Source organism: Thermobia domestica, chromosome 13 (genome assembly GCF_964235325.1).
Source record: "Thermobia domestica chromosome 13, izTheDome1.hap1.1, whole genome shotgun sequence".
Taxonomy (NCBI): Eukaryota; Metazoa; Arthropoda; class Insecta; order Zygentoma; family Lepismatidae; genus Thermobia; species Thermobia domestica.
In genome coordinates this window covers 154,327,498-154,340,672 of record NC_137466.1, presented here as the reverse complement: position 1 = coordinate 154,340,672, position 13,175 = coordinate 154,327,498, and the positions used below count along the sequence as shown (strand labels likewise).

The 13,175-nt window shown below is 37.2% G+C and overlaps 1 protein-coding gene across 1 annotated transcript in view; it reads left to right on the top strand.

Annotated features, from left to right (window-relative positions):
- Positions 1–13,175, top strand: part of LOC145669317 (endothelin-converting enzyme 1-like) — a 45,262-nt gene that overhangs the window by 17,456 nt on the left and 14,631 nt on the right. The window contains exons 6-7 of the mRNA XM_081737623.1: positions 1,160–1,272; positions 11,137–11,301. Coding sequence (XP_081593749.1) covers positions 1,160–1,272; positions 11,137–11,301 — 278 coding nt within the window. The remainder of the gene's footprint in view (positions 1–1,159; positions 1,273–11,136; positions 11,302–13,175) is intronic.

Sequence of the window (13,175 nt, the reverse complement as noted above, 5' to 3'; positions counted from 1 at the left end):
GGAAATGGGTGTTACTAACAACGCATGGTATAAGTGACATAAAAAAGGTCACCATGGCGTTGTTCCTCATTCTTTCGTTCAATCATCTAGTTCTACAACATGTTGTTTTCACACCGCTCAACACCGTCAAATCCGCAACATTGGCCTGTGTTAATCGCAACACCAGATCCTTGGTGTTGACAAATAACACGCCAAAATGGAAGTCGCGCTGTAACTACCGGTCTATATTAAAATTGAATTGGTTTTTACATCTATATCAGGGGTAAAAGTGAGTGGGAGCGCGGGGGAACTCCGTTACCCTACTTCTAGAAAATATCTATGGCATCTCTTCACTTCCTTAAAAACATACAATGGGCAAAGATAAGTACGGGGGACGGCGTGACGTCATACGTCCCCTACCTTTTCAGATCCACTTTTACCCCTGATCTATATTTTTTGACTGTATACACCATATGACAGTTGTACCTGTATGCAACATCAATAGTGATCCTTCCAGAATTTGTCTTCCTCTGAAACACGTCTTAATACTATTGGCCACCGAAAACGAGAAAATAGATCAACTGATATAGTAAAATAATATCTCTCTAGACTATACCAGAGTTTTTATACCAGGCAAACCTTTCTAAATATGCATCTCCTGACCAACTTTCTTTCAATACACATATATATATATATATATATATTCCCATTTTCTTTAATAATATTTGCAAAATAAAATGATCCATATCCCGCTACTCTAACTTTAAAAAAAAAAAGAATGAGAAATGTGTTCATAATAGTATCGAATGCTAATATTATCTACTTATAATAAATACAAAATTATCTAAGTATGTGAATAAATGCTGATTTCTAATAGTTGACAATCGCCTTTCACTTACGTGCGCTGCTTGCCTTTATTGAAAATGGATAATGACGATGCTGGACATTAACATGCTTTGTTTTTTTTTTCTTATTAAGACAACGACCAAGTTATAAATGTAAATAAGGTTGTAAATTTATATAAAATTCATATGTAGGCCTACATATGTATTTCGAGTCATGCACAATATAATTCAGAGATTAAGTAATATGAACACAGCATATAAACTACAGATAAAGTACTTGTGTAGATAAGTCAAATGTAAGCATACCTTTTAAAACAAAATTCATTGTTTTGCAGAAATTCTTTATGAAAAGTATGGAAGCTTCACCCCTAAATTGGATTTCAATTCTTATGTGAATTATAAGAATGTAACGGAATGTTTAGTTGACCATTACAACAATAACGGAACGGTAAGTAACTATTTTCTCTTCAAACTGTTACTATGTTTAATTTTTCTCTGTTCTCCATAAGAAAAGTGTTAAGAGTAATTCTCAATTTAGCTGCATTAGAAAATGAAAGAAAATCATTCTCCACAAAGACAAATATTTGCTATATATACCTATTGGGTACTTAGTATATATCTAAACTAGTATCTTCGACATATTTTAAATTCTATTTTTGGATCAAAAGATACAATATATTTCAATCAAAAAGTTTTTGTACGCCTTATATCTGGAGAACTACATAACAGTGTAGCCAAATCCAAACTTAGTATTATGTGTTTATTCCGTAGAAAATACGAAAATTCGATTTAGGAGAAGTTCAAAAAATTTGTGACCCCCTGATCCAAGATCCAATATATTTAAATTAAAAATTTTCTTGTACGCCTTATATCTGCAGAACTACATACAGTGTAGCCAAACCCAAACTACCACTTAACTCAATATGATGTGCAAATTCCATAGAAAATGCGAAAACTCGATTTAGGGGCCGTTTAAAAATTTTGTGACCCCTGATCCAAAAATTAATTATTGGTCAAGATCGCAATCTTTTGATGCATCTTTTTGGATCATTCCTAAAATTCTTGTTTTAGAAGTACGTTACAAAACTTATGGTGACACAACGTAAGGCCTTCATGCAAGAAGAATATCTAAGTTCACAACTTTTCTCTCTTGTTTTTTAGAAAAGCAGCTGAAATTTTTTCACTATCGAAATAACCTCTTTCTTTTTAGAATCAGGTACCAAATGCCTCTGAAAATATTCATGTAATTTATTGATGGAAATACAAGTACATAGCTACAACAACTGTTTCGCCAGAAGTCATTGAATGTACAATATGAAATAAGTAGTCTACCATTTTAATATACATATTTTGGAGCACACATAGTAATCTTGGTTTTCTTATTGAGTTTAAAAATTTACAATATAAAACAAAAAATATTATACTTTAGTGATGGTAGAGTAAAATGTGCACGTTTCGAATATTTGGAATAAGATCAGGTAAGTTTATTTACTACTAAACCAACGCTCATGAGCAAAAGATCTGAGATTGAAATTGGACTACTAGATGGTACCTTTATAGCTAATGAGAAAGAGTTTTACACAACGAAGGAGATACAAACTTGAATTCTTAGAATTGTGTGCAAAAGTCTCAGGAATTATTGTACACACAAAATTTATAAATAAAGCATCTATTATATTATTCTCATGTTCTTAAGTAAAAAAAATCAACAAATTTCACCTCTTCATGTGTCATTATTTTAGTATAAGTATGAGTTGACTGAAATTTAACAATTTATATGAACTCACATGATAGTGACTATGGATTTCAAATATGAATCAGTGTATTCCATACAATAAGATGTCCTGTTTCGAGTTAACAAAGAAATACATTTAATCTTTGTAATTTTAAATGGTTTTTCATGTTGTAGACTAGTGTTTCTTCATATATAATGTTGAAAACTCTAATTATTTTACCTGTTTTGGAAACTGAAAGCTTTTTGTTACCTCAAATTGAAAGGCGGTATCCTGATAATTCTCGTTTAACATTGTGCCTTATGCCAGATGTTCTTGTTCTTACAAGATGTTTTAACTTTGGAAGTTCATGTCCAGAGTTATACGAAAACTACGTTTCAGTATGTTTCGTTGTTAAAACTACTGGTCGAACGTTTAGTTTTTAATGCATCAAAGTTTGAAATAACAATACAGTATAACAAACCTGCAAAAAAGTCAGAATAGAATTATAGGTTTCAATAGGATGAAGGGAGGAGTTATTCAGCATGACATCATGAAATATAAGAAGACACGAATCTACCACTTGTGAGATTTATCGACTTGCAGATGAAGATGAATGTTCTGTTGCATCGCTTTTCAGAATTACAACAATTTTTCGATTAGGTAATTATGCTTGACGCCTATCTTTAATCCGTCATATAAGATAAATTAACATGATTCAGACCATGTGACTAACTTTTGGTTCTTCGTCCAACTATGGTACAGGTAACTGTGAAGTCAAATTAAGGATACATTTTAGTGCACACGGGACCTCATAACTAGGATCCCAGTTAAGTCACTGAAAGACGGGTTATTCTTCCACTAAGAAACATAACGATGCATGATCATCAGGGGTCATTTGGGCAGAGCAAGGGGCAATTATCCCCCCCCTCCAAAAATTTAAGAAACATGCTTTTATATAAATTTTATACTAATATACTAATAAAAAAGTCAGATTCTTATGTCGGTGGACAATCTTGCCTCGTCCTAGCAGAACCAAAAATAACACTACTAATTTTGCTACAAATATTTGATAGCAAATTAAACAATATTTGGTAATCTCACTAGCAAGAAAGTTCATATCACAGATAATAGATGGCATCAGTTTTAATGATAAAAATTTCTGAAGAGGAAAGGATAATCTCTTCTTCCACCACACTGTAAAAAATAAAACATTTAAACATTTTTAGAACAGTTCTTGAAAAGAAAATTAATAATATAGCGTTTAAAAATGTGGTTCGCGTGTGCGAAAAGTATTACTTCTTAAAAACGGTGTCGAGTGTGACATATTTAAAATATTTATTCTCGGCAAACACTTCGAAACCAAAGGGAACTGGCCACCTGGAATCTCTAACCAGGTAAAAAAATAGGGTATCCGTAGCTGGCGGAGAAAAATAAGCAAGTCCTTTAGTATTTCCATTCCCTTTGGTTAAATCGCGAACATCTATATACGGTTGGATTACTTGCCTCTTTGAGGTCAAGGAAACAACCGTCGAGTTGATTTGAAGCCTCCACGGAGGTTAACACGCCTAACTGCTATTACCTATAGACGACTTTGCTATTCTTCTTGGTTTTACGGTTTATTTGGTATCGAGGCCAGCACGCATACGCTCTCATTGGGATTGACAGCGCTTTTCAGTGCTGGAGGGTGAAACTATCATCATCTTGTATCATCAAATCGTTCATCACACATTTATAGGCACACATCTTCGTATTTACAGTTGGGCATCAGCCCAGGAACGGATTTTCGATGGCGGACCCACGGCTAGGAACAGGCAAAACGATGAAAGGCAAACATACAGGGTTACCTCAAGTTCTACCTGGACCCTCAGATAGCACCCCGAAGGGCAGGACTCGCAAGGATCCGAATCACACTTCTTCCAATATTAGCAAATCTCAGCAGCGGCGAGGTTCTCAAGCCTCAGTTGCCTCTGCAACTTCAGTCATCTCTTCTAGTTCTGTCCGCAGCAGATCGCCACATCCATCAGAACATACAGACAGTTACGCAGAACGTCTTCAACAATCTCCACCTTCGAAAAAGCAACATCTTGCTTCTACTTCAGATCTTAACCAAGTTCCAATGGACATAACTACAAATCATCCTGACGGATCCACTCCACCTGTAGTTCATTCCATGTTGCTTACTAATTTCGACATAAAATTTAGCAATGCGAAGTTTGTTGCCATACAACTACGCAAGTATCTCCCTCGAGCAGCTATTTCAGAAATCGTTCATACGAGGAATGGCATCATCTTAAAAACTCCGGATCCAACTCTGCTCACTACAATAAAAAACAAAGTGCCTATTGATACTTTTGGTCCAAATGCGAAAATTCAGTCGCTCAATTCCTCTACACGTAAGCAGCCTCCACCTCCGAAACGATTACCATTGCTATCTGTCGTTATTCGGGGAGTTGACCCATCTTATACAGATGAAGAAGTCCAAGAGGAGCTCAAGCTCGAGGGCCACACCATTACGAAAGTCATACGCATTCGAAATGATAATGGGCCTACCTATATGGTCCGTGTGCTTACAAACCATCAAGACACCATTGATGAGTTACTAGCATCAGGTGCATACATTTACAACCACAAACACAGAGTAGAACCATCACGAACACCAGTACCTATGCCAGTCCGCTGCGAACGTTGCCAGGTCTACAATTCCCATCATACGTCCGATTGTAAAAGTTCAAGTAAATGTGGCTACTGTGCTGGTCCACATGACACCCGGACTTGTAACAACTTACAATTGCCACCAAAATGCGCCACTTGTAACGAACAACATCCGGCCTACAGCTACAAGTGTAAGGCAAAGCCGGACCCTATTCAGGATCATCCCGAGCTCGTTGTTCCATTGCGACCGCCGGCACCAGCTCAAACCAATCCACATCCGATTGACGCTCCAGTATCATTAGACCAGCTATTGACGTTTCTAACACTAGCTTTGCAGAATATACATCCCTTCATTAGGCCTCATATCTTACAACAAATCATTCTTGCAGCAAGAACCACTTTTCATATTAATTTTACTGCAACCTATTCCGGCAATACTGTTCATTTTCATAAATCCCATGCTAGTTCACTCGTTTAACGTCATGGCTCTAACTTTTCTCTTTCTGAACATCCGATCACTACCAAAACACAAAGTTTTATTCGAACAGCTTCTTCTTGAGGAACGTGTTACATGTTTCTTACTCAATGAAACCTTTCTAACAAACTCTCGTACTTGCCGTTTACCACGCTATACTATGTTACATTCTGCAAATCCGGTACCTGCACTTCGAGCCAATGGGGGAGTAGCTATAGGAATTTCCCCTCACATTCCTTATCGCCAGCATCAGTATACGGCAACAGCTATTCCCGAACATCTCCTTGCCACAGTTTATTTCAAAAATATCGTCATCACCTTAGCAACTGTATATATCAGACCAAATCATCCTTTGCCTCAGCAGTTCGTTCAATATATTTCCAATACTTTCAATAGATACATCATTATGGCCGATTTCAATATGCACAGCCGCAGCAATGGTGACCGGACAAATTGCATTAACTTCATAACAACCCACACTACAGGGATAATTCTAGATCTTCCACAAGCTACACGCCCAATCTCAAACACCAAACCTGATATAGTCATTGCATCCTCAAATCTTGTTTCACATTGCACTATAGAAATACTTGATCTTCTTGGTAGTGATCATGCACCCATCAAGCTTCTCTACAAACCATACTCAGCTACACCACGTTCCTCTTTACCAGTTCGAGTCAGCTTGCGTTATGATAAAGCTAAATGGGATCAATATCGTTCGCATATTTCAGATCTTACCAGTGATCTAACAGAACCCGCCACAAGTGACGAATTATACCAGACTGTCGATCGCATTACATCCGCAATTCAGGAAGCCAGCAACTTCTATATTCCAACAACACAATCCGTTCCATATCAGCCTAAACTTCCGCCACATTATCTCTCCATGATCAAACGTTCCCGTCAGCTCTATCGAGACTATCTCCACACTCGCAACCCGGAAGCACTCCGACATCACAAACAACTACAACGTACAGTGCACAATTACATCAAAGCTAATAAGCTCCGGTGCTGGGTGAAGACATGCAACACTGTCTGAAACATCGCATCCTACTAAATTCTGGGCTCGCTTCAATGCACTGTGTGGCAAATTCTCTACTACACCCTATCCCATTTTATTGGGTGACACACCTGTTAGTACCGATAGCGATAAGGCGAATGCTTTTGCAGATCACCTCCAAGAAATTTTCACACCGCCAATTGAAAAAGCACCTCATCCCGCAGACAGACTCAATATTTCATCACCACAACTGCAACCACATACTACTCATGTTTTACCCCCTAATATTGCTGTGTCCGCCCCAATCACCACTCACGAAAAATCTCAAGTTCTCCATAATAAAAGAAATACTGCACCTGGCCTAGATAACGTGACGTATCGACACATCAAGGAATGTCCCTTTTCACTATTACTTCTTCTTGCGAATATCTATACATTCATATTGCACACTGGCTTCTTTCCTTTAGCTTGGAAAACATCTAAGACGCTAATGTTTCCTAAACCACATAAACCTCCCCAGAATGTTGCATCCTATAGGCCTATTCAACTCACTTCCACATTCAGTAAGATCCTGGAACGTATCCTGGTTAAACGACTACACATCTTCATCTCAGATCACGGCCTACTTCCAATCACACAAGCTGGTTTTCGACCAGCTTTCTCTATCAATGATCAACTACTTCGTCTGACAACCCTCATTACTCAGCACTATAATTCAGCCAATCCTTCCTGCTTAGTATTGTTTGATTTGGAGAAAGCATTCGATAAAGTCTGGCACCATGGGCTCATATACAAACTTCTGCACTTTCAGCTTCCTATCGCCTACATTCGTCTTATTTACCATTTCATCACAAATCGTATCACCTATATCTCAGTACGAGGCAGTTTGTCACATCCTATATTTCTGTTCTCTGGAGTACCACAAGGGTCAGCCCTGTCTCCTTTACTATACCTACTGTATGTAGCTGATATGCCCCGACTGCCAGATAAGGTCCATCTTTTCCAATATGCGGATGATACGGCGCTTCTCGCACTTGGAACAACTATCCAGCAGCTTAACATTCTCTTACAAACAGCTATCGATCACTTTTACACCTGGTGCGTTCAGTGGCGGCTTACTATTAACGCAGCCAAAACACAAGCCATCGTATTCTTACCACCTAGAAGAACTTCCAAAGTCCGCCGAAACCCACGCAATCTCTCTCTGAACGTTGATGAAGTGCCCATTCAAATCAGTAACACTGTCACATATCTGGGAATTACCTATGATCACCACCTTACTTGGTCGCAACACCTGAAAACCATTACCACTAAAGCTTATAATAGACTCAACCTCCTGAAACGATTGACTGGTACCACCTGGGGCCTTAAAGCACACACCATCCTAAATACCTACAAGGTTTTCTTACGACCTGTTCTTACATACGGGTTTACTGCTTGGATAGCTGCCCCAACTAAGTTCTACAATAAACTTTTAATACTAGAACGCCATGCTTTCCGTACAGCGTTCCGCATTAAGCTGCCTAGTCCTACACAGGATCTATATAGCAAAATAACTTTTCCGACTTTACAATATTACCTTGATAAGCTGCGGCTAACATTCATCACCAAACGCTTCGAAACACGACATCCTTTACTACAGGATGCAATGCGATATTTAGCACTTCACCCAACACCTCACCGTTATTATCATCCCCCACTTTCGCTTCTCTTCACGCTATATCACTACACTCTACCACCGTTAGATCCCGCCTTACTTATCATTACAGATTACGTCATTCATGAACATCTTCCTCTCATTCATCCATCATTTCCAGCACAGTGATTATCATTATTTACTAACATGGGCCTCATTCGTCTTCATCATTGCCTAGAGCAGCCCCTAGGCTGAATATAACCTCATTTATCTAATTAACATCACCCATGTGTTGTCCTGTGAATGCATCTCACCACATCTCTCACGCTCATAGCTATACTTGTACAGATCATAAATGCTATACCTAAGCACTGATATTTTTAGTTATGATTTATTTGTGTAACATATACCGTATTCTTTTCTCCTTTGTGTTTATACCTGCACCTAATGTTAAGGATTAATATTCCTAAATCTCCACCTTCAAAATTATTTATTTATGTAAATGTTGCTGCTAATAAAGATTAAAATCACTTAGCCCATCCAACATACTCATTCCATTGTTAACCGCCAATCTCGTTCCTAAAAGAGGGCGTAACCCTCTGAAAGGCTGCTAGTCCTTCAGGCTAGCCTGTAAAAAAAAATCGAAACCAAAGTTCCATGACAATCTGCGTTTAGAACATACATGGAAAAACAGTCTCTAAAAGGGGTGAATATATGTCATCCGTGATGTTCAAAGAGAATCGGTAATGCGTAAAGAGCTAGTCTGAAAGTCATTTCCGAATATTTTGTAGTGCAGGTACTTCAATAAAGTTATAAAAATTAACTTACAATTTGACATCCTTCTTGATTATTCATAAGATTCTTTTTAAAAATAAATTACAACAAATCACTAGCAAACATGTTGGTTTCACTCCATTGTTAAATTATAATCTAGTGTAACGTAGATTTCAAGCAAGGATTTACTTTAACATTATTCGTATTGCTTGCTGGACAAAAGCGAGAGCTCAATTCTCTTCCTAAAAATACATTTTGGTTTTCTTTTGATTGTTTAAGCATTTCAAATTCCAACCAAATTTTGCAGTCACCAGAATCAACGCTACACAGAAAAATGACTCCAAATCTACGTCAGGACATGAATAACTATTGGATAACTTGCTTTCTGATAGTAATACAGGACTCCCAGACTGGAAGATTGACTTTCTTAAAACGGTAATGTCGACCTAACCACAATAGAAACACCTGAACATAGTATGGAGACGCACCTGAGCACCAGAGAACAATTCCCTGCCGAGTGGAATATGCATTTTTGTTAAAAGTATGTCGAGATTCAAACATTAGAAATATCGAGAAGCATGGGTCTTCGTGAAATATTCACAAAAGAAAACACTTTTCCGTAAAAATCCACGAAGATAAAGGGTGTTTCAAGGTATGCAACCATTTATACATTACGTTCGTCAGTATTACATAACTTCTAGTTATGTATCTAATACGTCATGTCCTTTCCTAGTGAATACGAAAGAAAAACTCTCGTAGCGACTATTTGAAGAAAATTTAAACGCTTCTTTCCAACATTGGGTTGATTTGGTTGATTTGATTTTCAGTTTAACGTTACTTTCAGTAGCGAGGCTATATGAGACGGGACATACTGATTAGCGTGGGTCCGAACCACATGAGCTCCCGCCGGGAAACGAACCCGAGTTTCCCACGCCAAAGGCGCGTACGCTAACCGCTTAGCCTATATATCATTTTAATTTAAAAGCTATGAAATAATATTACGTTTGCCAGCACTTAGCTGCAGTTTTACTGCCAAACACAGTATAACTTTCTGGTTTCAATGACATGACGCTTAAGTTCAATTCCCGGGAGAAATATGAATGGTTCAGATCATACGTTGAACTCTTGAGCAACGTGTGCTTTGATACGAGAACAAAGAAATAATCATGTTACAACTGAATCTTTTAGCATTTTTATATGTTACAAATTGTACATTAATTTTCAGTTCATAGCTGCAAATTTTATAAAGGTCAGAAAAGTGCGATAATTAAGGCATTATATTTCAGGCAATCCCCATTACTATGGAAGCCGCTTGTACATAGAAAAGAAATTTTAAATTGTCAGTTAATGAATAGATCTGGGCCATAACTGCTATAGGCCTACAGCAATATAGTGCAAAGAAGAACGAAAGAAAAAATGAAATGAAATCTTTGAGTTTTACGTCCCACGGTTATGCCGGTTAGGCTAAAGAAGACGGCGATGATGAGAAATTAATGAAATGAAGAAAGTGGGAGGAAACCCACGAGCACGATGTTTGTGCACCACAAAGTCCACACGGCGCGAGCTGGGATCCAACCAGGAACCCCAAACACCGGAGGTGAACGCTCTACCACTGAGCCACCGCAGAACATATTCGCATTACAGGGTATATTTACAGTATATTATCCAGGAATGTTATAAAATAGAGGATCTGCCCTTACAAAAAGAAATCTTAAAGCCATACGTCACAGCTTTGCCACCTCTACTCTGCCCACTCCGCCCAATAAGAATGTAATGTTTTGAGCCAACAATCTTGGCGGAAACGAAAGTAGTCAATCAGACAATGGCGGAAACGAGAGTAGCCAATCAGACTTGCAGGTACTCGGTTCTTTTGTGGCTTCATTGATTTAATAGGATGATCCTCTATTTTATAACATCCTTGACATTATCTGATTTGTAAAATATTCTGTTTTGAAATTTTGAAGTTGAGGCCCGTACATTATAAATTGAGTTGGCTGTTTATGAGCATAAATGTTAGCGTAGTATAAAAATTAAATAATGTATTCCTTTGTGTTTTTCAGATTAATTCATTGAATCATCTGGCCGATATAATAAGTGAAATTGTTGGTTTGAAACAAGCATACTTGGCATATAAGAAACATTTAGAACAACAGAGCACTGAACCGAAGTTACTTGGATTCGACAACTTCACAGGGAACCAACTCTTCTTTGTAGCGTATGCAAACGTAAGTTTACTTGAACAACAAATTTAAAACCAAAATAAAAATGTTTTGCTTTTAATGCATATATATTTTGATCACGAAATACACTAAATTTTTGTAAGTTATGAGTTAGGACAGATGTACAATAGGGTGGGCCGAAATATTTTCTTCTTTTTTTAACTTTTGATTATGAGTGGTCGGGATAAGGTTCACAATATGTTACTTTTATTTATTTTATTTATTTTTAGCTGCGTGTGCATGTATATTCGTGTTTAGTGTTCCAAATGTTTAAATAAATCTTGAGTGAGTATTAATTAGATGTTATGCACCTTATAAATTAGCTGACTTTTTCCTCTCTTTTTTGTTTCAATCTCCGGCCAGTTTCTTTCTTTTGTCTATTTATGTTCTTTGCATTTACTTACTTCTTCTGTCTCGTTTGATGGGTAAATATATCGTATTTTCGGGTAACCCAGTACACCTTGATTACAAGTCAGAAGTGGAAGAGTGTGAGGAACAGTATGGAGTAGTGTTTCTGAATAAAATGTTAGGAAGAATATTTGAAAAAACTGAATGAAATCTTTAAGTTTTACGTCGCACGGGTATGCCGGCTAGGCTAAAGGACATGTTGATGATGATACATGAATGAAATGGTAGAATGAAGAAAGTGGGAGAAAACAGGAGTACCGCGAGAAAACCCACGTACACGGTGTTTGTCCACCACAAAATTCACTTAGCTCGAGATGGGATCGAACCAAGGATCCCATGCACCAGAGGTGAACGCTCTAGCATTGAGCCATGTTGGCCCGATTTTATGTATTGTTAAACAATAAACGTGTGATTACTTTGTTTTGCACATTGTCATTAAAACGATTTTCTTTTTTTTAAAAAAAAGATATGGAATTCTTAAGAGATGCAGTCTTTATTAGAGACATAAGACAACAAAAAATCGTGTAACTTAGTTTGTTGAATGTGAGTTTAGCATCTTTTTCAGCACCAAGACTGTATGAGATTAGGACCTACATCTTAACGTGGGGTCCATATCACAAATCCTTCCACCAGGAATTGTAATTAATATTTTTTGTGTTTTTTGTCTTCTAATTATTTTTAATGATTAGGATTAGGGTTAGGAATTCGATTTGGGCATCTAAGGCCATTTAGCCCGTCACATGTATGAGGGATAACATCCCTCAGCGAGCACGCTATTCGAGGAAAGGAAAGAAAGAAAGGATTGGGGAAGAAAAGAAGTGGCCTGGGATACATTATGTCAAGTACCATCCCGGCATTTACCTCGTGTGAATGAGGAAATCCCAGAAAAAAAACCTCACTCAAAATGGTTAGCCTGAAACAACTGTTACACTTTTTCGACCAAGTGTCCCCACCGGAAATCGAACCCAGTTATTTTTAATGAAACTGTCTTAGTTTCCTAATTTATACGTCAATCCAATAACTAACTGGTTCATATTAGCTTTACTATTCTAAATAACTGAAACTATGCATATAAATCACTTATATATTATTTTATTATTATAAACAGTTATTATTTTTTTAAATAAACGTTGCTTTGTACTAGACCTCTACGTCACTATATAAAAACATATATGTAGCTTCTGAACATTACACATCTTAATATTTTTCCCCCTAAAACCGGTAAATATTTCATTTTCATTTTGAAAAATTCCACAATTCTAATTATACAATTGGAGGTTAAGAATATATAAACATGTGTTTAAGATATGTACGGTATTATATACTTTTTTATTATCGGTTTCTGTACAGAATGCGTTATATTCTACATGCTTTTGTCATTGATTCTCAGTATATTGCAGGTAGAAACAGACAATGACCATAGTTTTACTATGATTTTTTTTTAAAGTGCTAGCTTGATGGCTAGCTCCCCC